This window comes from Nicotiana sylvestris, chromosome 1 (assembly GCF_000393655.2).
Source record: "Nicotiana sylvestris chromosome 1, ASM39365v2, whole genome shotgun sequence".
In the NCBI taxonomy this organism is placed as follows: Eukaryota; Viridiplantae; Streptophyta; class Magnoliopsida; order Solanales; family Solanaceae; genus Nicotiana; species Nicotiana sylvestris.
Genome location: NC_091057.1, coordinates 143,968,107 through 143,994,268, shown reverse-complemented (window position 1 = coordinate 143,994,268; position 26,162 = coordinate 143,968,107). Strand labels below are relative to the sequence as shown.

General features: G+C 40.8%; 1 protein-coding gene across 1 annotated transcript; it reads right to left on the bottom strand.

Annotated features, from left to right (window-relative positions):
• Positions 1-5,596: 5,596 nt before the first annotated feature.
• Positions 5,597-9,354, bottom strand: LOC104226968 (uncharacterized). Its single transcript, XM_070154439.1, has 4 exons — positions 9,286-9,354; positions 7,413-9,204; positions 5,839-6,266; positions 5,597-5,683 (listed from the first exon to the last, which is right to left on the bottom strand). Exons 1-4 carry the CDS (start codon positions 9,352-9,354, stop codon positions 5,597-5,599), a joined length of 2,376 nt encoding a protein of 791 aa, XP_070010540.1.
• Positions 9,355-26,162: the final 16,808 nt, after the last annotated feature.

Genomic DNA, 26,162 nt, shown 5'->3' with positions numbered 1-26,162 from the left:
CAAAGGTCGCTTCATCGATCGATCCGCCATTTGATGTCTCATTGAAGTTGACCTAGGTTGCCCAATACCCAGAGTTTTGAAAACCGAATAGGGCATCAAATTGATACTAGCTCCTAAGTCACAAAGAGCTTTAGCAAAAACCACACTCCCAATGGTGCAAGGAATGGTGAAAGCACCGGGATCTTCAAGCTTCGGGGCCATTGAATGCACTATAGCACTAACTTGGTGAGTCATCTTTATAGTTTCACAATCCATAGAACGCTTCTTTGTGACCAAGTCTTTCATGAATTTTGCATAGCCCGACATTTGTTCAAGTACCTCCACTAATGGCACATTAATAGATAAGTTCTTCATCATATCAATGAACTTTTTAAACTGATTATCATTCTTCTGCTTTGCTTACCGTTGAGGATAAGGTGGAGGTGGCCTAGGCAAAGGTGCCTTGGCCTTTGCTACAACCGGCTCGGGCATGTCAATCACGTGTTCCCTATACGGGTTCACGACATCTTGAGTCTCTACCTCGGCTTCATCATCAATATCAATCTGCACATCATTGTTCACATTTTGATTAACCACATCATTAACAATCAAAGGCACATCATCATCACGTAGCTCAACATCATCCTCCACAATTCGCTTTTCTCTTGAGGCATGCACATCACCGCCTCTTCCACTCCTAGTTGTAACCGCCATCACATGGTTGTTATTCCCACCCTTCGGGTTCACTACCGTATCACTTGGTAGAGCACCCTTGGGACGAGTATTCAAAGCTTGAAAAATTTGCCCTAGTTACACCTCCACGTTCTGGATAGATGTATTATGAGAAGCCAATTGTGCATCGGAATCTTGGTTCTTTTTCATCATTTGCTCAAATATGTTCTCAGTTCTCCCCATGTTCCTCCCGGAAGAACTCGGACCTTGAGAAGGAAAGGGGTTGGATTGTTCGGTTAATGGTACATGGGGGGCTTTTGAAAGCCTTGCCCCCGGTTCCCTTGGTTCCCGATTGTTCCACCCTCCTTGATTGTTGTTGTTGCTCCAATTATTGTTGTTCCCGTTCCAATTTCCTTGATTGTTACCTTGATTACCCCAATTGTTGTTTTGATTGTTGTTATTCTAATTGCCATCACCTTGTTGTTGGTTGTTATTATTCTAATTACCGCCTCCTTGTTATTGATTTCCCCAATTTCCTTGGGGACACCATTGTTGATTCAGAGAGTTGCCTCTATTCCCTTGGTAGTTATTGACATATTGGACCTCTTCTCTTTGATCATCATAGCACTCATTTGAATAACAACCACCATCATTGTTGTTGTCATATTGTTCACAATTACCTTGAGGTTGTTTTCCTCTTGCCTCCTTTTCAACATAGAAACACCTTCCATTGCATTGACTTAGCGCGGGTTTTGGACTTGTTGCAATTATGCCTTTGCCAATTGATTCATAGTTGTTGTAAGTTCGGCAATAGTTTGGCCATGATCGTGCAATTCCTTGTGCAAATGGATAATCGTGGGGTCACCTTGGGGCACATTTTCTCGACTTTGCCATGCCGAAGAGGTGTCGGCCATTTCATCAAGTACATCACATGCCTCTTGGTAAGAAAGTTTCATAAAGTTCCCTCCGGCCAATTGGTTCACAATGCATTGATTCGTGGTGTTGCTGCCCCGATAAAAGGTTTGTTGAATCATAGCCTCGGTCATGTCATTATTAGGGCACTCTTTCACCATTGTTCTATATCTTTCCCATATCTCGTACAAAGGTTCTGTTGGCTCTTGCTTGAAGGCTAAAATTTCATCCCGAAGAGCCGCCATATGACTTGGAGAAAAGAACTTGGCAATAAATTTGTCCGCCAATTCATCCCATGTTGTAGTAGAATGATTGGGGAGCCTTTCTAACCAATCCAATGCTTTACCTTGAAGAGAGAACGGGAAAAGCCTCAATCTCAACGTATCCTCGGACAGGTTTGTCTACTTGCTACCCAAGCATGTGTCACGCCCCATGCCTAGGGGCGAGACTGGCACTCAGTGCCTCAACTATCCTTGCGTATCACCTGTGACTCCGAGACTTTGAACATGTAATGTCATATTTTTGGCCATGGGCTGCAAGAAAATGTACGATGTAAATATAAAACTAAATAGAGACTAACGCTGACTAACCATCAACATAAGGCTGGGCCGGCAAGGCCGACATATTTACTACAACTGACAAGCCAACAAAATATACGTACAGGGCCTACCAGTCCAACATACTGTATTAACTGACAGGACATATCTACAAGCCTCTAATAATAGATGTACTATGATCGGAACAGGGCCCCGACCTACGGATAACCTATCTACATATATACACAAGATACACACCACACTGCTAGCCCCGGTAACTCCGAAAGAAGGGGAGTTTACCGATAAAGCTGATCTCAAGCAACACCTACTGAGGAGGTCTACCCGTCTGTCTGTCTGACCCTGCATGCATGAAATGCAGCGTCCCCAGAAAGGGACGTCAATACGAAACAATGTACCGAGTATGTAAGGCAATATACTGAAACTGAAACTGAACTGATAATATAACAACTGAGAACAACTGGGAGTCAAAGAAAACTCGAGGATATACTCATCTGATAATACTGACTCAATTCTCTCAATATAGTAAGTAAAATAGATGTCCGACCCTATAAGGCTTGGTATACATATATATCTGCTCTGTCGTAGTAGGCTCGCTCATAAGCGCTCGGCCATACTAGGCTCTATATCTCGACCAACTGGGCTCGCCCATATGCGCTCGGCCACAGTAGGATCGTCATATAACTTACCATCTGATCAGAGGTTGTCCAATAGGGGCCTGCCCATCGATTATAGCTCGATGGTAATGAAAATACTTTTAATACTGTATATATAAACTCTCTGCTCTCTTGACTGGAGGAAGGAAATACTCTACTGAATATGAAATCCCGATAAGGAAAATATTATAACTTACAACACTAGAAAAATATACGCAATTTGCGAGACTAGCAAAATATATGTAAATTCCGGGATGTGAATGTAATGACGAGATCATGCCAAATGAAAAAAAAAGCTTAGCCTTAATATAGAAGAGCTTAGTCTTAACATACCTGTAACAAGTAAGCACATAATATATCCTGAAATCAATATTTTGTACCAGCTAAAACTTCCCACCATAATCCCATACGGATCGCTACTGAAGCAATCTCCAAGAACTAATCATAAACCCGAAATGCTTGAGAAATTGAAGATGATGATTACTCAAGTCAAGTCCATGTTGGTGTCCGAGCTTACTTCTGAGACGACTGGTAATGTCGAGGACATAGTTGATTTTTCCAATGATGTTTTCAACACGTTAAATTGGCTCGGTGCTTTATGATTGTTTCTATAGAGATGTGAAGGAATTGATTTCTAATAAATATGAATTGCAAATTGAAGAGAGGAAAGGCATGACTAAGTTAACGTCCATATCACTACTGATTAGGCATCCAAAAAAATGTTGTTTCAATCTTTTCTCTTTCCTATTTTCATCTGCTACCCCTAGCATTTGACAACCTTACAATTTCTTGTAAGAGTCATGAAAGGGGTAAAGAGGGTGCTGCCACGTAGGAGTGTGGGAATGTTAATCTTTATCTACTTAGGTAATTAGGTAGTGTCTCGTTACCCGATAATTAACCAATTACCCGCATAATTAAGAATTTCCTCAGATTACTTAAAATTCTACTTATTTTTAATATATTTTATACACCGCACTATTACGGTCTTGTGGTACCCTGTAAAATAAATTCACACACTATTAACAATCATTATAAACATTTATACTGCTGTTTTATGTAAAATTTACACATAATGTCAATATTATTGAATCTTTAACTTATTCAGCTATCATATATTACTACATAAAAATTACATTATTAATTAAATATATACTCACAAATTCAAACAACCACATTTTGTTAGTTGGTAGTTCACTAACAATGTAATTAATATGCAATTTATACGTGTTTGTCATATATATCACTTAAGATTAACCTTCCTGTCATAAAATTACTTAACTCACGAATACTAATTAATCACACCATACATACATAATATATGACCTTAATTATCAAAAAAACATTCGTAACTACTAATATTATTTTAATAACTAGACACACTAAACATAATATCTAATGGTATCAAGGTCGTAGACTTACATGGTCTCATAATAATGATGTCGTAAACCCTATATAACATACTAATGGACATAATCCCTTCGAACTCATGTGGATTTACTACGGCACATCCTAATGGTAAGGTACGGAATGTAACATCCTTCCCTCCTTTAGAAACATTCGTCCTCGAATGTTAACTCCCCATGTTCTGTATAACTTTGGCAGGGTCGTCTTTGTAACCACACCACTACCAATTCTCCTCTTAGAAGATTAATAACCCAACGCCACACAGGACCACAATTTTGTATAATGACCATGGATTGACACGATCAACGATAATAACCAATATAAGAATTTTCACACGTACCTTATGATTATGACGTCTCAGTCGGACCCTTCTCTGGAGGAGGAAATAAGTAGGGATATCTAGACTTCATGTTTTCCTCGGCCTCCCAAGTCATTTCGTACACATTATTGTTTCTCCAAAGTACTTTCACGGAGGCTACCTCCTTATTCCGCAGCTTGCGGATTTGTCGGTCTAGGATGGCAATCTGAACTTCCTCATATGATAAGTTCTCTATAATTTGTACATCATCCGTGGGTACTACTCGGGTAGGATCGCCAATGCACCTCCGTAACATAGATACGTGAAAAACCGGATGAACAGACTCCAATTCCGAGGGAAATTCTAACTCGTAAGCTACTTGGCCCACTCTCCGAATGATCCTATAAGGCCCAATATACCGTGGGCTAAGCTTGCCTATCTTGCCAAATCTCATTACACCTTTCATAGGTGACACCTTTAAGAATACCCAGTCATTAACCTCGTACTCTAAATCTCGTCGCCGTACGTCAGAATATGACTTCTGTCGACTCTGAGCTGTCAACAGTCGCTCCCGAATAAGCTTTATTTTTTCTATGGCCTGTTGAACCAGGTCTGGCCCATATAACCCAAATTCTCCAACATCGAACCACCCTATGGGAGATCTGCACTTGCGCCCATACAAAGCCTCGTACGGAGCCATCTGGATACTGGAGTGGTAACTGTTATTATATGAAAACTCGATAAGAGGTAGATGTTCATCCCAACTTCTATTAAAATCCAGCGCACATGCTCGCAACATATCCTCGAGCGTCTGAATCGTGCGCTCGGCTTGTCCATCTGTTTGTGGATGAAAAGCTGTACTGAGATTCACCTGAGTTCCTAGACCTTTCTGAAATGACCTCTAAAAATATGTTGTAAACTGGGCCCCACGGTCAGATATAATAGATACGGGTACTCCGTGTAGTCGCACTATCTCCTTAATATATAATTTTGCGTAATCCTCTGCTGTATAGGTAGATCTGACCGGTAGGAAATGAGCTGATTTCGTGAGCCTATCGACTATCATCCATATAGAATCAAGCTTATGCTGGGAACGAGGTAAACCTGTGATAAAGTCCATGTTAATCGCCTCCCATTTCCATGTCGGGATCTCTATAGTCTGCATTAGCCCTCCGGGCTTCTGGTGCTCTATTTTCACCTGCTGGCAACTAGGGCATTGAACGACATACTCGACAATGTTCTTTTTCATATCGTTCCACCAATACACATCCTTAATGTCATGATACATCTTTGTCGACCCAGGGTGAATAGAATACCATGAATAATGTGCTTCTGACATAATCCTGTCTCGTAGCCCTGCTACCTCTGGAACACACAAACGACCCTTGTATCTGAGAACCCCACCTCCTTTGAGTTCTAACAACGGCTTCTTCTGTTGTGGAACCCGCTCTCTCAACTTGACTAACTCTGGATCCTCGTATTGCCTCTCCTTTACTTCAGCTATGAGAGATGATTTTGCAGTATTTTGGAGTACAACTCCTCCATTGTCAGAGTCCACTAATCGAACCCCCAAACAAGCCAATTGATGAATCTCTCTTGTCAATTGTCTTTTCTCGGCCTCTACATGTGTTAAGCTACCCATAGATTGGCGACTTAAAGCATCGGCTACAACATTAGCTTTCCTTGGATGGTAGAAAATGTTAACATCGTAGTCTTTCAATAATTCAAGCCATCGTCTTTGTCGTAAATTCAACTCTTTTTGCTTGAGGATATATTGCAGGCTCTTATGATCTGTGAATATATCAACATGCACCCCATATAAATAATGACGCCATATCTTAAGTGCATGGACAACCGCAGCTAACTCGAGGTCGTGGGTCGGATAATTCCGCTCATGCTTCCTTAACTGCCTTGAAGCATATGCAATTACTTTTCCATGTTGCATCAGGACACATCCTAACCCGACACATGAGGCATCACAATACATGGCATAACCATCTGGACCATCTGGAAGTACCAGCACTGGCGCTGAGGTCAATCTGTTCTTAAGCTCTTGGAAACTCTGCTCACAGGCCTCTGTCCACTGAAACTTAGTCGATTTCTGCGTCAGCTTTGTTAATGGTGCTGAATGAGAAGAAAACCCCTCTACGAACCTCTGATATATCCTGCTAAGCCTAGAAAGCTACGAATCTCTGTCGGAGTGGTAGGTCTAGGCCAGGATTTCACAGCCTCAATCTTCTGAGTGTCTACCTTTATACCTCCGTCAGATACAATGTGCCCCAAGAATGCTACGGACTTTAGCCAGAATTCACACTTAGAAAACTTAGCATACAATTTATTATCACGAAGGGTTTGGAGTACTGCTCGTAGGTGATCCACATGCTCATCCTCTGAACGTGAATAAACCAGAATATCATCAATAAAGACTATCACGAACAGATCCAAATATGGTCGGAATAGGCTATTCATCAAGTCCATAAATATGGCAGGTGCATTCGTCAACCCGAAGGACATAACAAGAAACTCAAAGTGGCCATATCGAGTCCTGAAGGCTGTCTTGGGAATATCTTTCTCCCGAACTCTAACCTGGTGGTACCCCGACCTCAAATCTATCTTTGAAAAGCATCTAGCTCCCTGCAACTGATCAAACAAGTCATCTATCCTTGGAAGGGGGTACTTATTCTTAATAGTTACCTTGTTCAGTTGCCTATAGTCGATACACATCCTTAGCGATCCGTCCTTTTTTCGTAAAAACAATACCGGTGCACCCCAAGGTGAGGTACTAGGCCTAATAAAACCTTTTTTCCAGTAAATCTTTTAATTGCTCCTTCAACTCCTTTAATTCGGCAGGTGCCATTCTATATGGAGGGATGGATATTGGTTATGTTCCCGGAAGCAAATCGATTGCAAAATCAATCTCTCGCTCTGGAGGAATACCTGGAAGTTCATCTGGAAATACATCCGCGTACTCTTTTACTACTGGAATAGACTGAAGTATAGATTTCTCAGCATTGGCATCTTTAGCTCGCACAATATGATAGATGCACCCTTTTGCGATCATTTTTCTTGCCTTCAAATAGGAAATAAACATGCATCTGGGTGTCGCTTTATTACCTACCCATTCGAGGACTGGCTTACCAGGAAAATGAAATCTAGCTGTCTGCGCTCGACAATCAACCGTGGCATAACAAGCTACCAACCAGTCCATGCCCATGATAGCATTGAAATCCAACATCTCTAGTTCAACTAGGTCGGCTGAGGTTTGACGACCACAAACTGTTATCGTACAACCTCGGTAAACACGTCTAGCGATAATCGATTCTCCGACCGGTGTAGATACCGTAAAAGGATCACTTAGTATTTCAGGCACTATACCAAATTTTTGCACGACAAATGGGGTAATACATGATAAGGTAGATCCTGGGTCTATCAAGGCATAAACATCGTGAGAACAAATAGTCAACATACCTGTCACAGCGTCTGGTGAAGACTCTTGGTCCTGTCGACCTGCTAGCGCATAGATACGATTTTGGTTACTACCTGAACTGAACCCTCTACCTCTACCTCGACCTCTACCTCTACCTCGACCTCTACCTCGACCTCTACCAGCCGAAGACCGAGACTCGTGCCCTGAAGGATGCACAGACATAGCTGATCCTGTTGCTGAATTCGCTGGTTGCGCCATATCCCCAGAATCCTTATTTGGGCAATCTCGCATTATATGCCCTGGACGTCCACATGTATAACAAGCATCAGAACCGGCTCGGCATTGGCCGAAGTGTCCTCGACTGCAGATGGCACATCGCGACTGAAATGGCCCTGTCTGTCTCAAACCTCGTTGTTGCTGCAACCCTGATGCTTGGAGGCTCTCACCTGGTCCTGACTGAGTATAGCGGTCATACATGTACCCCTGTAGCTGAGGTGGCGGAGGTCTAGGTGGTCGTTTGAAGTACTGGGGCCGGTAGCTCCCCTGAGATTGCTCCTGCGACTTGACAAATCTCATCCTCTTACGCTGCCCTGACTCAGTCCTCTCCGCACTCTGCTGCCGACGCCTACCCCTTTCTATATTTTGGGCAAATGCCTGAATTCGCGAGATATCCATACTATCCTGTAATGCAGCGGTGGAACACGCCTCAGTCAACTCTGGGGCCAACCCCGCTATAAACCTGTGGATTCTATCCCGCATAGTAGCAACTATAGATGGTGCATATCTGGCCAAGGAGTCAAAACGGAGACTATATTCTCGAATACACATATTGCCCTGCTTGAGTGCTAGAAACTGATCGAGTCGGGCCTGTCGGATTTCTCGTGGTAAGTACTGGTCAAGGAAGGCATTTGAAAAACTCTCCCAAATATCAGGAGGGGAATTACGTCCCCTGGACCTTTCCCATCCCTCATACCAAAGGATGGATATATCTCGGAGTCGAAAAGCTGCTAACTCAACTGCCTCTTTCTCCATGGTATGAATAACCCGAAAAATCCTATGAAGCTGATCTATGAAATCCTGCGGGTCCTCCCTCTGATCTGTCCCCGTGAACTCTGGGGGATTCAAAGCAATAAACTCTCGGACCCTTGAACTCCCAGATCCCTCAGAAGGTCCTGCACTAGAGGATGCCCTAGCCTGTTGTTGGGTAGCTACCAATTGTGCCAACAAATGCACCACACCCCTCAAGTCCTGATCTGATGGAAGCGGAGGAGGAACTGGATGTGTGGTCTCCCTAGGAATTTCCTCAGGTGGCAGAGGAACCGGTAATCATTGAGTAGGGGTCTCTCCCTGCGACTCCGATTGGGCCCCAGCTGTTGGGGGTACCCTGCTAGTCCCCTCACCTACTGCTGGTTCTCTCCTCTGACTAGCTGTAGTCTTCCTAGTTATCGCCATCTGTGCATGCAAATGTCAATACGTAAGTTTAACTTAAATTTTCTACAACTCAGTGCTACAGCACGATTTAGATTTGAAAAAAAAGGTAACCAACTCCTAGATGCCCTGTAGTCCCTTGCTTATATAATGTGGTGCACTACACATTTATAAACAAGACCCTACTAGACACGGCTTGTAGACTCCCTAGGACAGAACTGCTCTGATACCACTTTTGTCACGCCCCATGCCTAGGGGCGAGACTGGCACTTAGTGCCTCAACTATCCTTGCGTATCACATGTGACTCCGAGACTTTGAACATGTAATGTCATATTTTTGGCCATGGGCTGCAAGAAAATGTACGATGTAAATATAAAACTAAATAGAGACTAACACTGACTAACCATCAACATAAGGCTGGGCGGGCAAGGCCGTCATATTTACTACAACTGACAAGCCAACAAAATATACGTACAGGGTCTACCAGTCCAACATACTGTATTAACTGATAGGACATATCTACAAGCCTCTAATAATAGATGTACTATGATCGGAACAGGGCCCCGACCTACCCATAGCTTATCTATATATATACACAAGATACACACCACACTGCTAGCCCCGGTAACTCCGAAAGAAGGGGAGCTTACCGATAAAGCTGATCTAGGGCAACACCTACTGAGGAGGTTTACCCATCTGTCTGTCTGACCCTGCATGCATGAAATGCAGCATCCCCAGAAAGGGACGTCAGTACGAAATAATGTACCGAGTATGTAAGGCAATATACTGAAACTGAAACTGAACTGATAATATAACAACTGAGAACAACTAGGAGTCAAAGAAAACTCGATGATATACTCATCTGATAATACTGACTCAATTCTCTCAATATAGTAAGTAAAATAGTTGCCCGACCCTATAAGGCTTGGTATACATATATATCTGCTCTGCCATAGTAGGCTCGCTCATAAGCGCTCGGCCATACTAGGCTCTGTATCTCGACCAACTGGGCTCGCCCATATGCGCTCGGCCACAGTAGGATCATCATATAACTTACCATCTGATCAGAGGTTGTCCAATAGGGGTCTGCCCATCGATTATAGCTCGATGGTAATGAAAATACTTTTAATACTGTATATATAAACTTTCTTCTCTCTTGACTGGAGGAAGAAAATACTCAACTGAATATGAAATCCCGATAAGGAAAATATTATAACTTACAACACTAGAAAAATATACGCAATTTGCGAGACTAGCAAAATATACGTAAATTTCGGGATGTGAATGTAATGACGAGATCATGCCAAATGAAAAAAAAGAGCTTAGCCTTAATATAGAAGAGATTAGCCTTAACATACCTGTAACAAGTAAGCACATAATATATCCTGAAATCAATATTTTGTACCAGCTAAAACTTCCCACCATAATCCCATACGGATCGCTACTGAAGCAATCTCCAAGAACTAATCATAAACCCGAAATGCTTGAGAAATCGAAGATGATGATTACTCAAGTCAAGTCCATGTTGGTGTCCGAGCTTACTTCTGAGACGACTGGTAATGTCGAGGACATAGTTGATTTTTTCAATGATGTTTTCAACATGTTGAATTGGCTCAGTGCTTTATGATTGTTTCTATAGAGATGTGAAGGAATTGATTTCTAATAAATATGAATTGCAAATTGAAGAGAGGAAAGGCATGACTAAGTTAACGTCTATATGACTACTGATTAGGCATCCAAAAAAATGTTGTTTCAATCTTTTCTCTTTCCTATTTTCATCTGCTACCCCTAGCATTTGACAGCCTTACAATTTCTTGTAAGAGTCATGAAAGGGGTAAAGAGGGTGCTGCCACGTAGGAGTGTGGGAATGTTAATCTTTATCTACTTAGGTAATTAGGTAGTGTCTCGTTACCCGATAATTAACCAATTACCCGCATAATTAAGAATTGCCTCAGATTACTTAAAATTCTACTTATTTTAAATATATTTTATACACCGCACTATTACGGTCCTGTGGTACCCTGTAAAATAAATTCACACACTATTAACAATCATTATAAACATTTATACTGCTGTTTTATGTAAAATTTACACATAATGTCAATATTATTGAATCTTTAACTTATTAAGCTTTCATATATTACTACATAAAAATTACATTATTAATTAAATATATACTCACAAATTCAAACAACCACATTTTGTTAGTTGGTAGTTCACTAACATTGTAATTAATATGCAATTTATACGTGTTTGTCATATATATCACTTAAAATTAACCTTTCTGTCATAAAAATACTTAACTCACGAATACTAATTAATCACACCATACATACATAATATATGACCTTAATTATCAAAAAAATATTTGTAACTACTAATATTATTTTAATAACTAGACACACTAAACATAATATCTAATGGTATCAAGGTCGTAGACTTACAGGGTCTCATAATAATGATGTCTTAAACCCTATATAACATCCTAATGGACATAATCCTTTCGAACTCATGTGGATTTACTACGGCATATCCTAATGGTAAGGTACAGGATGGAACAACATGTATCCACGAACCCCTTTAAGTGCTTGTAGGCATTCTGATCAGAGGCGCCCGTGAAATACCCTCTTTGCTCGAGCAAGGTCAACATAACATTTGTGATTTGAAAGTTCCCCGCCCGGATTCGGGGAGGAACAATAGCATTGGTGTATCCTTGATTTGGTAAAACTCTGGGAGCCACTCTCAGCGGTGGTGGACGGGGTTTGGAATATTGTTGTTCTCATTTGCATTTACATTGGCATTTTGTCCTCTCCATGGAACTTGAGGTAAGACCTCATCTTGTTCTAGATCCTTTACCTCCTCCCCCGCTATCACATTGCCGAGAGGGTCATTTGTGTTAAGAGCCATTTGTACCTGATTGATCGACACAAACAAAATTAGTAAACAAGAAGGAAAGAGAAGCAAAACACAAAACTAAATAAACAGATAGTCAACACCGTAAGCTCCCTGGCAACGGTGCCAAAAAGTGATCGCTGCCAACTCGACGCTACACTAAGGTAGGAAGAGCGGGTCGCAATAGCTTTTACCCGATATGAGGGTCGGGATCGATTTCCTCAGGGAGCTAGTAGTGGAGTTGGATTGTCTGTCTAGCCTAGAGATGTGTTTGTACTCCTAATGTCACTTCAAACATTTTTGGGTTTTCGAATTATAACTATTTTTATAAAAATTATTGATTAACACTAAATTATGCTACAAGAATATTGCTAAGTTGTATCTAATGGGAAGAAGGGCACTAGGGTCGTAACACTACTTAGGTGGCTAATTGACGGGTAGATGTTACTAAGGTTCGATTGACAAAATTGGAGCTTATGCTATAACCGTTACACAATTTTACCCACTCTCACACCTCTCAGTAGAGAGAGTGATTTTACCCAATTGACTCTCTCGAGACTAAATGGTAGGCAAATTAGACCAAGCAACTAGGGTTCAAGTAGGGTAATTACTCTCTCGAGGTTTAACCCGTTAATTGGGACTATCATTTCTTATGAGTCCATCCCAATTCCTTGTTGGGTCAATTTTGGGGTCATAAACTCTCTTTCTCAAGAAGAGTTAAACCCACAAATCTTGAATCAGTGTTTGCAACCACCAATTCTAGATTAAAATATAAAATCAACCCAAATAGCAAACACCCATAGTCAATCTAACACTAGATGGCAACACCCATCAATTACCCACACTAGGGTTGAGCCACAACCCTAGCTAATGGGTTTAGCTATTCATGCTAGATAAAGAAATTGAAGAAATAGATGAAGAACTAAACATATTAATTAATTGCTAAAATTAAACTACAAGAATATATCATAAATGTAAAGCAAAAGTGCCAAAAATGGCTACAAATATCGTTCTCACGAGCGCAGCTCACGTATGAATACCAAAGATGACCTAAAAATGGTAAAATATTCTATTTATACTAGGCTGGAAAAACTGGACAAAAATACCCCACGGGGTCAGTGCAGGCCGCACTAAATGGACCGCAGCCGCACTGGGCTCTTTGACTTTGACTTTTGCTTCTCTGAACTTGGACTCTGCGGACCGCGTAGAATGTACCGCGGCTGCGGAGAGAGTTGGCGCGGTCCGCGCAATCACGACCGCGGACCGCATGGCATTGACTTTTCAAACTTTCATCTCTCTGAATCTCATGACCGCGGACCACACAAAAGAGTAGTGCGGCCGCGGAGCCTTCACCGCGGACCGCGAGATGTGTACCGCGGCCGCGTTTCCTATAACCTGGTTTACCAACTCTCTGAACCACCTAGTGCGGCCGCATTAAACTTTGCGTGGTCTGCACTAGGCCTTCTTTCCTTAGATTTTTTGGTCTTTGATACTTAAGCAGGTTTCACTCCTTTTTGAGCCGATCTTTGATATTTCGTCACTTTGTCGATCAAACTTGCAATCAAGCACAACTGTGAGCCTTTTAGGACTATTTTGCAACAATATATGATCAAAGAATAGGCAAGTAGGGGCATAAAACATGTTAAAATCCTAACTTATCAGAATACATTTCAAGTTTTTGCATCAGGCGCCCACCTGGATAACAAGGGAATACATTTCAAGTTTTGGCATTAGGCGCCCACCTGGATAACAAGGGAATACATTTCAAGTTTTGGCATCAGGCGTCCACCTGGATAACAAGGGAATATATTTTAAGTTTTGGCATCAGGAACCCACCTGGATAACAAGGGAATATATTTCAAGTTTCGGCATCAGGCGCGCACCTGGAAATTCATTTCAAGTTTCAGCATCAGACGCCCACCTGGATAACAAGGGAATACATTTCAAGTTTTTGCATCATGTGCCCACCTGGATAACAAGGGAATACATTTCAAGTTTTGCATCAGGCGCCCATCTGGAAAACAAGGTAATTCAAGTTTTGCATCAGGCGCCCATCTGGAAAATAAGGGAATTCACTTTAAATTTTTTGCATCAGGCGCCCACCTGGATAACAAGGGAATACATTTCAAGTTTTTGCATCAGGCGCCCACCTGGATAACAAGGGAATACATTTCAAGTTTTGGCATCAAAGGCCCACCTGGATAAAAAAGGAATACATTTCAAGTTTTGGCATCAAGCGCCCACCTGGATAAAAAGGGAATACATTTTAAGTTTTGGCATCAGGCGCCCACTTGGATAACAAGGGAATATATTTTAAGTTTTGGCATCAGGCGCCCACCTGGATAACAAGGGAATACATTTCAAGTTTCGGCATCAGGCGCCCACCTAGAAATTCATTTCAAGTTTCAGTATCAGGCGCCCACCTGGATAACATGGGAATACATTTCAAGATTTTGTATCATGTTCCCACCTGAATAACAAGGGAATACATTTTAAGTTTTGCATCAGGCGCCCACCTGGAAAACAAGGGAATTCATTTTAAGTTTTTGCATCAGGAGCCCACCTGGATAACAAGGGAATACATATCAAGTTTTTGCATCAGGCGCCCACCTGGATAACAAGGGAATACATTTCAAGTTTTTGCATTAGGTGCCCAAGGGAATACATTTCAAGTTTTTGCATCAGGCGCCCACCTGGATAACAAGGGAATACATTTCAAGTTTTTGCATTAGGTGCCCACCTAGAAAACAAGGGAATACATTTCAAGTTTTTGCACCAGGCGTCCACCTGGATAACAAGGGAATACATTTCAAGTTTTGGTATCAGGCGCCCACCTGGAAAATAAGGGAATTCATTTCAAAATTCAATGTGAGTTAGCAATAACAGAATCTTGCCTCTAGAGTGCGAGTCAACAGTTCAAGGTGCACGACAGAACTGCAGAAGTTTCAAGATCAAGTTTGAAGATACATAGATATGATTCTTGTAACACATGGATTATAGTTAGTCTAGCTTCTTTTCATTTTGTCTCGGTGTAATAAGGAGTTCATCAAGCAGTAGCAGCGGCAGCAATAGTGAAATCACTGCTACCCGGTAGTCCTAGCTACCAAAACTTCCCGAACTACATTTACCCGATTCCTTTACAGCCAAGGATATGTAGGCAACCTCAGAAGCAAGGTTCGGTCAAATCTTTCAAAAATGCTTCCCACAGAGTATCCAAGCGGGCAAAAATCGCTCGTATTCGCTCACTTTATCTATGCCCGAAAACTCTTCGTGTTTCTGAGCAAAGAGGGGCAGCTATGAGCATGTGGTTTTTGCCCTATGTAAAATACTCCTACAAATTAAAGAAACAGATTTTTCCTAAATTGTTTGCAATTTTATAGGATTTTTGTAGAATTTTTGTTAATTGTTTGCATTTTTGTGCACGTCTAATTCTGTTAAAATCATGAAAAAGTTACAAAAATATCATGCATTGCATTTAGATTTTGTGTTTATATTTTAGGATTAATTAGTTAACTAATTGCTTTATTAAAATAAAAATCACAAAAAATATCTTTCATTTTATATTTTTTAGCCTTTAATGCTAATTTAGTAATTTTCTTTTCTTTAATTTAAGATCAACTAATTTTTGTAAATATCATAATTAGATAATTAGCTTAAAAACTAGATTAATTTAAGATTTAATTTAGGATCTTAATTAATTAATGAAAGAAAAAGAAAACAAAAGAAGAAAAGAAATTTGGAAACAAAGGTCTTTTGGGACTCAATTTGGGCCAAATATGTTAAGCCCAATCAATTTTGACTCAGATCCGACCCATCCCAATTCCTTTTACCCGGTCCAGCCCCTTTAACACTAAATGCCATCGTTCCCCTGGGTTTCAATCCCAGCCATTGATCGTTCCAGATCCAACGGCTGGGAACTGGTCGTTAACTTACTATAAGACTGTCCAAAACAGCCCCCGCCCCCCCCCCCCCCCATTTGAACCCTCCCACCTTTCGTCTCTAATCAAACCCTAGAGAAGCCAGATGCCCTAAAATTCCTCCCACCGTCTTCGCTTTATTGCGCACCCGGAAATCTCCCCACGCCGGCGGCGACGCTCCAAACTGTCCCAAATTAGTACCATGCAAACCCTGTCCTCTCCTCTTTCTAAATCCACCATTAGTTTTTCCAAAATCCCCACCTATTTTCTTTAAATCCAGATCTGAGACTTTGAAGAAAACCTTAATCCACCCTAATTATGATTCCTTGCCTCCTAGGGCTCGATTTGACTCGAGACTTGCGTTAAGCAATCATTCTTGCTAAGAACAATTGACTAACGCTAGTCTTGGCTTGTTTTGAGGGTCGCCGGCTTCCGACCAAGGTCATTGATGCCCAGTAAAGTTCGTCACTCTCATCATTCATTGACCTGCTTTAGGCGTCATGTTCATTCCGGTTAAAAACCAGTAACCTCCTCTTTACTTTCTTTGTTTGGTCTTGTTTTTTTATTTTTCTTTTATTTTGTTTAAATTAATTTTATTATCTACCTGTTTAGTTTAATTTGGATTCTTAACTGTTTAGGCTAGATTTCTCTTGATTTTCTTTTCTTATTCTGGTTCTTCTTTTTTGTTCTGTTCTTTTTTTCCATTCTGATGTTTAATTGCATATTTTAGGGTATTTAGGATATTTTGTGTTATTGCTATCAGTTTGATTTAAATGCCCCGCGTCAGTTCATCCTTCGTTGTTTGTCTCTTAGACTTAATTTTATTTATATAAAATTTTGTTGTGGCTTGGGTAGATTGTCATTGGCCATTTGAATTAGACTTCTAGTGTTTCAAATTAGAGATTCACCCTGAAATTAGTTCATTCTAGTTTTCTTTTTTAAAAATGTCCAGATGTTCAAAATTCAGTCACATTGTCTAGTTTTGTTGTTTGATTTTCATTGACTTGTCCGTTTGTGTTTGTCTTAATTTGTAAGTCATTAGAAACTTGTAGGTTTAATTGAACAATAAAGAAAACTTAAGGGGTTTGTTTGAAGGGTGGGTAAGTATGGAATAGGATAAAACTATGTGGGAAGCTTCTAGAATAGGGGCAACTGGCTCTATTTGGCCAGCACAAAAATGCTGAAACCAATAAGAGGCTACCAGCTGTCCCATTTCTGTTAGAAAGATGCTTTTAGGGGCTGTGTGAGGAAATAATTCCGTATTTTTTGTTTTTCAGCATATGGAATTTTATTGGCCTATAAATAGAACCCTCACCCTCACACGCTGATAGATTTCAGAACCCAAAAAACTCTCTTAAAAAATTCCAGCACTATTTCATTAGTGTTGATCCTCTTTTTCTCTGTTTTGAGCCAAAATTTTAAGAACTTCTTTGGGATTTTTGGTTTCCACAAGTTGAAAAATGGTTTAAGCCTGAGGCTGTGTAGATTGTTTCTTGCTGTTTGTTCTCTGCTGATCTCCTACTGAAAATCCACCCTTTGGTTGTTGAATTACTTACATCTATGTAGTAATTTTGGAGCTACTTTCAAGCATCAAGGTACACACCATGGCCTTGTGCTAAAACCTCTGTAAATCTTATTCAACAAAAATGCTAGAAATGTTGTTTGAATGATAGGTTGTTATGATGCTATTCATCTTCATAAGTGCAATACCATTTGAATTTCCTAACCATGTATATCTCTGTTTATTTAGTGTTTTCTTATGCTATAAAAACATGTTTTCTTGTGTTTTAAGTGTAGTATTTGTTATCTGTAAGGTTTGAGTTTTATACACTATTCTATGTGTTCATTCTTGCCTAATATCCTTATTTTGTGGGTTGAGTTTTGTGTGATAATCCATTGGTCAACATGTGTGTAGCCATGCTCTTGATGGATCTGATCTCGATGTGATCAAATCCATGTGAGTTAGAAGCTAAAGAAAACGTTACTCCTATGTGGGAAAAGCTAGCAGCCTTATGAAAGGCTATGGGCCAGATTTTAGTTGTAGATATTTGGTTTTGATAGTTTAAGTTGAGTCTGTTTACTATTTCATAGGTTGGAGTCATCTGCCATAGCAGAAGATGAGAATGTGTGTGAAGCTTTCAATGATAGTTAGTTAGATACTTGGACTGCTAGGTCATTATTAGAGTCTTGCAAACTTCTTTCTAATTATCCCATTTGTATAATTTAATTTAATTATTCTTGGTTATTGATTAATCAGTATTTAATTTTCATGATTTATGTAATTGTTGTCAAGTAATTTCAATAGGGTCAGTCGGCAGTAGCAATTGGGCCAAGTGTGGGCCTAAATGGGTGGTCTAGTCAGGATCAACCCTGGTGGGTTCAGGACCCATTCTTCACGTGTTGGGCTTAACTTCAGGGTCCAAACAATGCCAGCATTTATTTTATTTTCTAAAAATGTAATCAAATGGTTTATTAAATTTTCTGCCTAATGCTGTAAAAAATGAATTTCTGGTATTGAAGGCATAGTTGTATAAAGTTGGGCCTGCTATTGGCCCAGTCAGAGTCGTTGAGACTGCCTACTTTTTGTCCTCACTTCTGGGCTCAATTTCGAGACCAGTCTTTACTCTTCTCTTAAAGACTTTTGCATATAACAAATTGGGCTTGTTGATGGCTCATTCCTCTCAAGACAATCAAATGCCTATTATATTGTCCAATGCATATTTTTAATTAGTAGTTTTTAGATTGAACTTTGATTTAGAATAAACCTGAGCACCCATAATTCACTTTAGTCGAGTGCAAATCCTTTTTAAATAAAGTGAGGCGTGCCATTCATAAGATAATCCCATAATATATGACCCTCCTATTAATACCAAAGCAAGTGTGGAAAAGACTTGGAACATGCATAATTAGTGTAGAAAACACTTTGAACATTCGTAGTTTGCTTAGGCGCATTTATAATAAAATTATCATAGCTACGGGTACGGTTCCCGTAACGTAGTTACGGTACATAATTTCCAAATCTGGGGGTACATTTATGTGACCCGGCCATAACAACTAATAATGTTAATAATTTAAGCATGTTGTAGGTCGTGGGTACGGTTCCCGTGACACGATTCGCAATGTGTACCAAACAAATAAGTGTACGACAATCGTAACTTGTTCCAGAATAATTCCATATTAAAAGCGGTCAAAGGCTAAAAGTGCACATAGGTTTTAAATATGTATCGAATCAGATAATTAGGTCAATATTAATAGTTGAGCGACCATGCTTAAACTACGGAACCCGGGAATACCTAACACCTTCTTCCGGGTTAACAGAATTCCTTACCTAGATTTCTGTATTTCGCGGACTGTAAAACAGAGTCAAACTTCCTCGATTCGGGATTTTAAATCGGTGACTTGGGATACCATAAATTATCCCAAGTGGCGACTCTGATTTGAAATAAATAATCCTGTTTCTATTATTGTCACTTTAATTGGAAAAACTCCCCTATACCCCTTTTCAGATAGAAAAATGAGGTGTGACAACTATTTCGGCACCAGCTCGAAAGTAACAACCCAATGGCTAAGGCCATCAACAAAAGAATGAGTTTGACATCATTCGAACCACAATGGGATACTACTTCGTCACCAGCTTGAAAGTAACATCCCAATAGCTAAGGCCATCAACAAAAGAATGAGTTCGACATCATTCGAACCACAACGGGATACTACTTCGGCACTAGCTAAAAAGTAACATCCCAATGGCTAAGGCCATCGAGAAAAGAATGAGTTCGACATAATTCGAACCACGGCGGGATACTACTTCGGTACCAGCTCGAAAGTAACATCCCAATGGATAAGGCCATCGACAAAACGGGATACTACTTCGGCACCAGCTCGAAAGTAACATCCCAATGGCTAAGGCCATCGACAAAATAATGAGTTCGACATCATTCGAACCATCATGGGATACTACTTCGGCACCAGCTCTAAAGTTAACATCCCGATGGCTAAGGCCATCGTCAAAAAAATTAGTTCGAATTCACTTGAAACATGACAGGTTTAAATATTTCGGAAAAGGTTCGGAGTAACATGAATGCAGCAAAGGTTACCACCGAATCGACAAAATAATTTTTCATTACAGCAAAAATATTACAAGTGCCTATCTTTACAAAGGGCTCAAAGACGCCCTTACAAAAATTGCGAAGCAAAAGTAAATACAAACCAAATACTACACATCATTTCCGGTGGCATACACGTCTTCATACCAAGAGTCGTAGGCAAATCTGTTCGCATCATCAGAAATTAATATAATCCTCGTCAGGCATGAGAGGATCGTACCCGCATGCTTTATGAGCTGCACCAGCCTTGGCATGCACATCCCGAAACTCTACTTCAGACGCCCTCCCGTCAATATGAAGATCCTTGTACACATCAAGATGGGCTTCAGTGTGAACCCACAACTCATACAAATGTCGAGGCACGACAGGGTCAGCCAAAGCATGAGATGTAGAAGGCTGCAACTGTCGTCGTGCGTCCTCCATTTTCAAAGAAGCCACTTGCTCATTTAACGCGGACAGTTCTGCCTCCAACCCTTGAATACGCCCCTCAAGTCCTGATATCTTAAGCACAGGTGCCTCCATCTCCTTGGTCCGCTCTAACCTACAAACACGGAGAGAGTCTTCTAAAACCGTCGCCTCAGAGATGGCAGTCGCCCTCTCCCTCTCGGTGTGGGCCAATCTATCAGCGTTCATGCTCAATTCACCCTTAAGCTCATCGACCTACGCTGTCTTCATATCCAGTTCGGCAGTTAAATTGGCCACCTTTGCTTGGAGGTCAGCATTTTCGGCCACTACTCCCCTACTTAGCTCAAGCTCATATTCCCTAACTTTAAGTGTTGCCTCGAGCTCACTACTACGGGCAACAGACTTCATAAGGTCCTCATATTGTTCCTTCAACTCTTCGACCTTACGCGCCAATTGACGCTCCCTCTGCTTGAGCCCTTCGCGGAACAGTTGGAAGTCACGATCCTGATTGTAGATGTCGACCATCGCACGATGCTTTGTGCGATATTCTTGATACTTGGAAGACATCTTTCCATAGATGGTCGTCTTCCTCCTTTCCCAACACTCATGCTCGATCTCCATGATGAGGGTCTAGCACGAAAAGTAAAGTTAAAACGAAAGGATGGGCCAAAAATAGTAACGCAAACCTAATGATGAAATGAAAAGAATGATATTTACCCGCAGAGCCATGCCAGAAATGCTCTGAGACAACTCCGCATCAGTCATCGCTCTAAGTGCCTCGCTCTCAGGGGCAGCATATAAAGGGGAAAAAACAGACACCACCTGATCATAGTTCAGCAAGTCATAGTCCCCAGGGATGACTATGTGTCGATCAGAACCCTCGATTCTGACCTCTACGTGAGTGTGACGCTCCAAAAACTCGCGCATCTCATGGGTCGACATCCGAGCCCGAGCCGTCGCCATCGGCACACAAGCCCCCTCTGACAGTAGATGATGCGCTGCCCTCAGTGGAGCGCACAGACCCTCCTCCTCGGTAAACCCCTTCTGTTAGGGGAAACCTCCCCGCTAAGATGGCATCAGCCATAAACACGGGCACCGGTGCCTTCTCCGACGCACCCGTCCCACTCTTACTGATATCAACGGCCACGCCCTTCCCGATCTCTACCCTCCTCTTTATTCTCAACGAAGATTTGTCCCCATTAGAGGACTCATCCACAAGGTGATGGACCGGTAAAGAAGAGATCTCTTCCCTCACAACCATATCTCGAAAGGAGTCTCTCAACTGTACCGGCTGAGCTTGACCCTCTCAGGCAGACTCATCCAACGTGAATTGCATTCCTACGAAGGCGACGGCATGACGAAATGTAGGGACTGGGGCCATCCGCCTAGAAGCCCCACGACCTGTCATCACAAAGAGTCGTATCAGCAGACAATGGCAAACAGCCGAAGAGTGGTATAGAAGAAGACGCTTACCAGATGAAACCTTCGGCCCAAAGCATTTTACAAAAGTGGGCCAGTCCCGAGTCTCCACTGCATGAAGCAGCAAAGGGGATACCCAATCCCTTATACCGACAATGGGATGGGGTGGACGCCCCATAGCTGTAAAAGAGAACTGCAAATAAATGCAAAGTTGGACATAAAAAAGGAGGGAGAGAGTAAACAAGTTGCGGCACCTACGATTCTCATTCCAATGCTCCGGGAATCTAGCGGGATCAGACACAATGTGTTCAGTTCTGACGAAGAAGTACTTATGCCATAATTTATGACTCTCCCGATCGTTAATTCTGACCACCGGCCCTTTTGTCCCACGGTGCCTTCGATGCACCATAGTACCCCTATGAAATCTAGGGGAAAACAAGTGTAGGAGGTGGTGAACGGTAACTCGCACCCCGCCAACCCCGCATATTTTGTCAACACCAGAAGTATTTTGCACGAGTACGGGGAAAGATGCACTGGGAAAACCTGATAGAATCGACAGAATTCCTCTACTAACGGGAGAAGGGGAAGGAATGACCAATCACAAAGGGGTATTCATAAAAAGTACAGTACCCCGATCTATGGACCTCTACGAAGTCCCTTCCAACTGGAGCCATCTCAATATGAGGGGGAATGTTGTATTTAGCGCGGAGGGCATCGATATAGACCTGCTCAGTTTCAAATACTACCGAAACGGGAGTAGGAGCAGGTTCTTTAATAAAGTCGTTTCGAGACATGGGGTGCCTCGGTAGTAACTCTTCCACGGTGGGAAAACTATCGCCTTCCTCCACCGTCATGTCTTCACCACCGGAGGGGAGCGCCATGGACAGCGGTGTGGCATCAGAAATCCCCTCACAAGATCGATGTGTTCTAGGCATATCTATTGCGGGAGATGTGTTGATAAAATAGAAAAAGCTAAGAAGGGCGATTGGAGGAGAGAAGGCAAAGAAATTGCTAGAGCAAATGCGGAAGGGATGAGAAGGAATAATCAAAGAAGAAATGGACAAGAGTTTTTGAAAAAATAAAGCCTCCACCTATTTATAGGATTGGGTGGCGCCAGAATTGAAGCGAAAGGCTGCAAAATGGCACCAAAATCGAAGCGACAAACCATCAGCCTCTATCTCGAAAATACGCATAATGATGACGCACGTGGAAGTGACGTCATTTCCCGACAAGACACACCACCTAGGATATCGTTGAGCACGTTAAGCTTCCGTTGTTGGCCAAACCATTACAATTCGTAAGCCAAATTTCTCTGCAAGTGTGGGCGATGTCCGCTTATCGAGGGCGAATCAAGACGCAACCTCGACAAGCGGAGGGACTAACTGTATAGGTCCAAATTTGGACGACCACGACCACTGACGAATACGACAAGGGACAAGACCCTTACGACACAGCGTCCTTTGGTCGTTGAAGAAGGCGATGACTGACAGCGGTTAGAAAATGCACGACATTTGTAGTTGTGTAGGCGCAACAGAAAAAGTGAATACAAGAAAGGAGGACAACTTTACTTATCACAAGAACCATATATCATTTTTACCTTTGGCTAAGAGCATCCATTGCAAAATCTTTCTACATTCAAAGTTATCAGACTTACACTTAATCGTTCGGTTTTGAGATATTAAGAAACATTATTCATCTTGTTCATCCCTTGCATCTTTCAATCTAGTGTTTATTATACTTAGCTGAGATTTACCTCTTCATCTTCTTTAATTAATTTAATCAAAAAGGTTTCAATATCTTTTGGGTCAAACAAACTACAATTAGCGGAAGATCAGGTACGCAGATTTAGGCAAACCACATCAAGTTCCGAAAAGTAATAAACCTTAATTTATCAGCAAAAGAAAAATTAAGAGCAAACTAAAGAAAATTGGAAACAAAGATTTAACTAGTTAAGATGTCTTTCATAGAAATAAAAACCAAGCAGAAAGATCAACAAAGCAACAGCAAAAAATGAAAAGTAAACGAAAATAAAAGTCCAGTTAATATGAGGTAACTCATGAGCTAATACGGGAAACCAACTACAGGAAAGAACTGGAATTAACTAAGTTCAAAACAAAACATGAAATTTGGAACGTCAAAGGTGACAAAAAGAAAATAAAGCAAAACAAGTACTAATAGATTGAGACATTTAATTGTGGATCCTAAGAGCTTCGAGAAACGACCTGCACAAAAAGTATATGATAATTATATACGAAAGTTGGAAGAAAGTTTTCACTAATATACATTAACCGTTTAAAGTATTTTACATTATTGATGTATCTTTTATCTGTCGTAGTAGGTACTTTTTATTTTTAGGTTTATGAATAATTATTTATATTTTATGCGCTGAGTTAAACTATTGGCCAAACAACACCTACAAATTTGCATTATACAGTCTCAGTGAACGTAGATACCATACATGACTTTGGGCGTACCACGGGCGGATCCACCTCCCTACGTACGGGTTCATATGACCCAGTAGATTTTGTCCAAATAGTGTAAATGTGTTTCAAAAAAAAAAAATTAATATCTATAAATGTGAATGTGAACCTAATTACTATTAAAAATTTACTCGAGATCATTACAGGAACCTATAAATATTAAATTTAGGATTCACCTCCGACCACAAACCAAAGCAAAACTAGTGGTTTGACGATTTTTATTTCTTACGTGTTTTGGAATCTTCAAGCCCATGGTACCTAATGTTAGTATACTGTATTTGTAATTAATTCTGGAGAAGAAATAATAACGTATAAACAGAAATATAGAAGAAACATAATTAAATTTGAGCCTACTGAATTCACAGTGTTTCCTTAAGGAACTTAATCCCCTCTTAGTAACCGAGGTTGTAGATTATTTCTTCCCAGGATAGAACGGATTATACACTGGTGTAGCGGCACTTCAAACCCCAGTGTTTCAGCGAACACAATGATCGGTAGCAAAACACACTTATTGTTGCTTTCTTTATAGTTAAAACAATGCAGAAAGGAAGAGGGGAATTCAGAAATTTCGTATGGAAAATCTAAGAGAATGACTTGCTATTTATAGCCAACATGTTGAGTTCAAACGAAAAGGTGCAACTCTCCAGAAGATCAGTTATGTGTTCACGTAAAACGGTCATAACGCAAATGACTATTTTGCGAAAATTAAAACGGGAATTCAAAACGCAGAGGAAAATTAATTTTTCGTTACAAAAACGGATAATTTCGATTAAATAATATTATGTTAATCGTTAATATTAACAAATAAATTTGGTCCAAAAAATTAATCAATTAATTGACCAAATCCGAAGTCGAAGCCGAAGCTGAGCGACGACGACGACGGCGCGAGGCTTGCCTTCTTCTTTACTCTTTAAAGAGCTAGAAGAAGAGCAATTGTATATATACCCATCAAAAGTCTTTTTCTCCTCCAATATGAGATAATGTCCATTTGTCAAGGAGGGAAACTCAAATATTTCATTTTCCCTCCATTTCTCATTCACCCTTTTTTAAGCTAAAATAAGCATAAAACCCAATAATCCCCCACATGAATGGGGAATGGCTATATCACGGAAATATGCATGAAAAACTGTGTGATTTGCAAGCAAGGATTAACCGCATCTAGATAAGAAGGTTTCTCTTTGAACTTTCCTTAGTGAATTTATGTCGGATATACTCAATCAATAGATTTGATATCTTTGAACCGTCAAACTTTGGTATATACCTAGACAACCATAAGTCACACATCTTTGGTTCTCATTGTTGTGTTCATTTCAGCCATGAATACCGTCTGGTTTCATAAGTGCATAGAGAACTGGCCTTACAAAATTCTCCTTGAAGCGGCTAATACTTCACACTTACATATGTGATTCATAAATGTGTCATCCCGTAGATACACTACTTGATATACCCCGTATCAAATTTAGAAATCATTAAAACGCCTTAATGCTAGCTTTTCCTTGGTGCTGAACATTGTCTCATTATGAGAATGGACTAAAATTTTAGTTGACAATGTTGAACCGTCATTAATGACTTTGTTTGATCTCCTTGAACCTAGACCTTGAGATCTTCATTCTTC

Coding starts and splice junctions, on each gene's coding strand:
- LOC104226968 (XM_070154439.1), bottom strand. CDS start 9,354: ATGGCGATAACTAGGAAGACTACAGCTAGTCAGAGGAGAGAACCAGCA. Junction 6,267..7,412: donor ATTTCCAGATGAACTTCCAG/GTATTCCTCCAG, acceptor ATATATTCACAG/ATCATAAGAGCCTGCAATAT. Junction 5,684..5,838: donor GTCGTTTGTGTGTTCCAGAG/GTAGCAGGGCTA, acceptor TCAATGCCCTAG/TTGCCAGCAGGTGAAAATAG.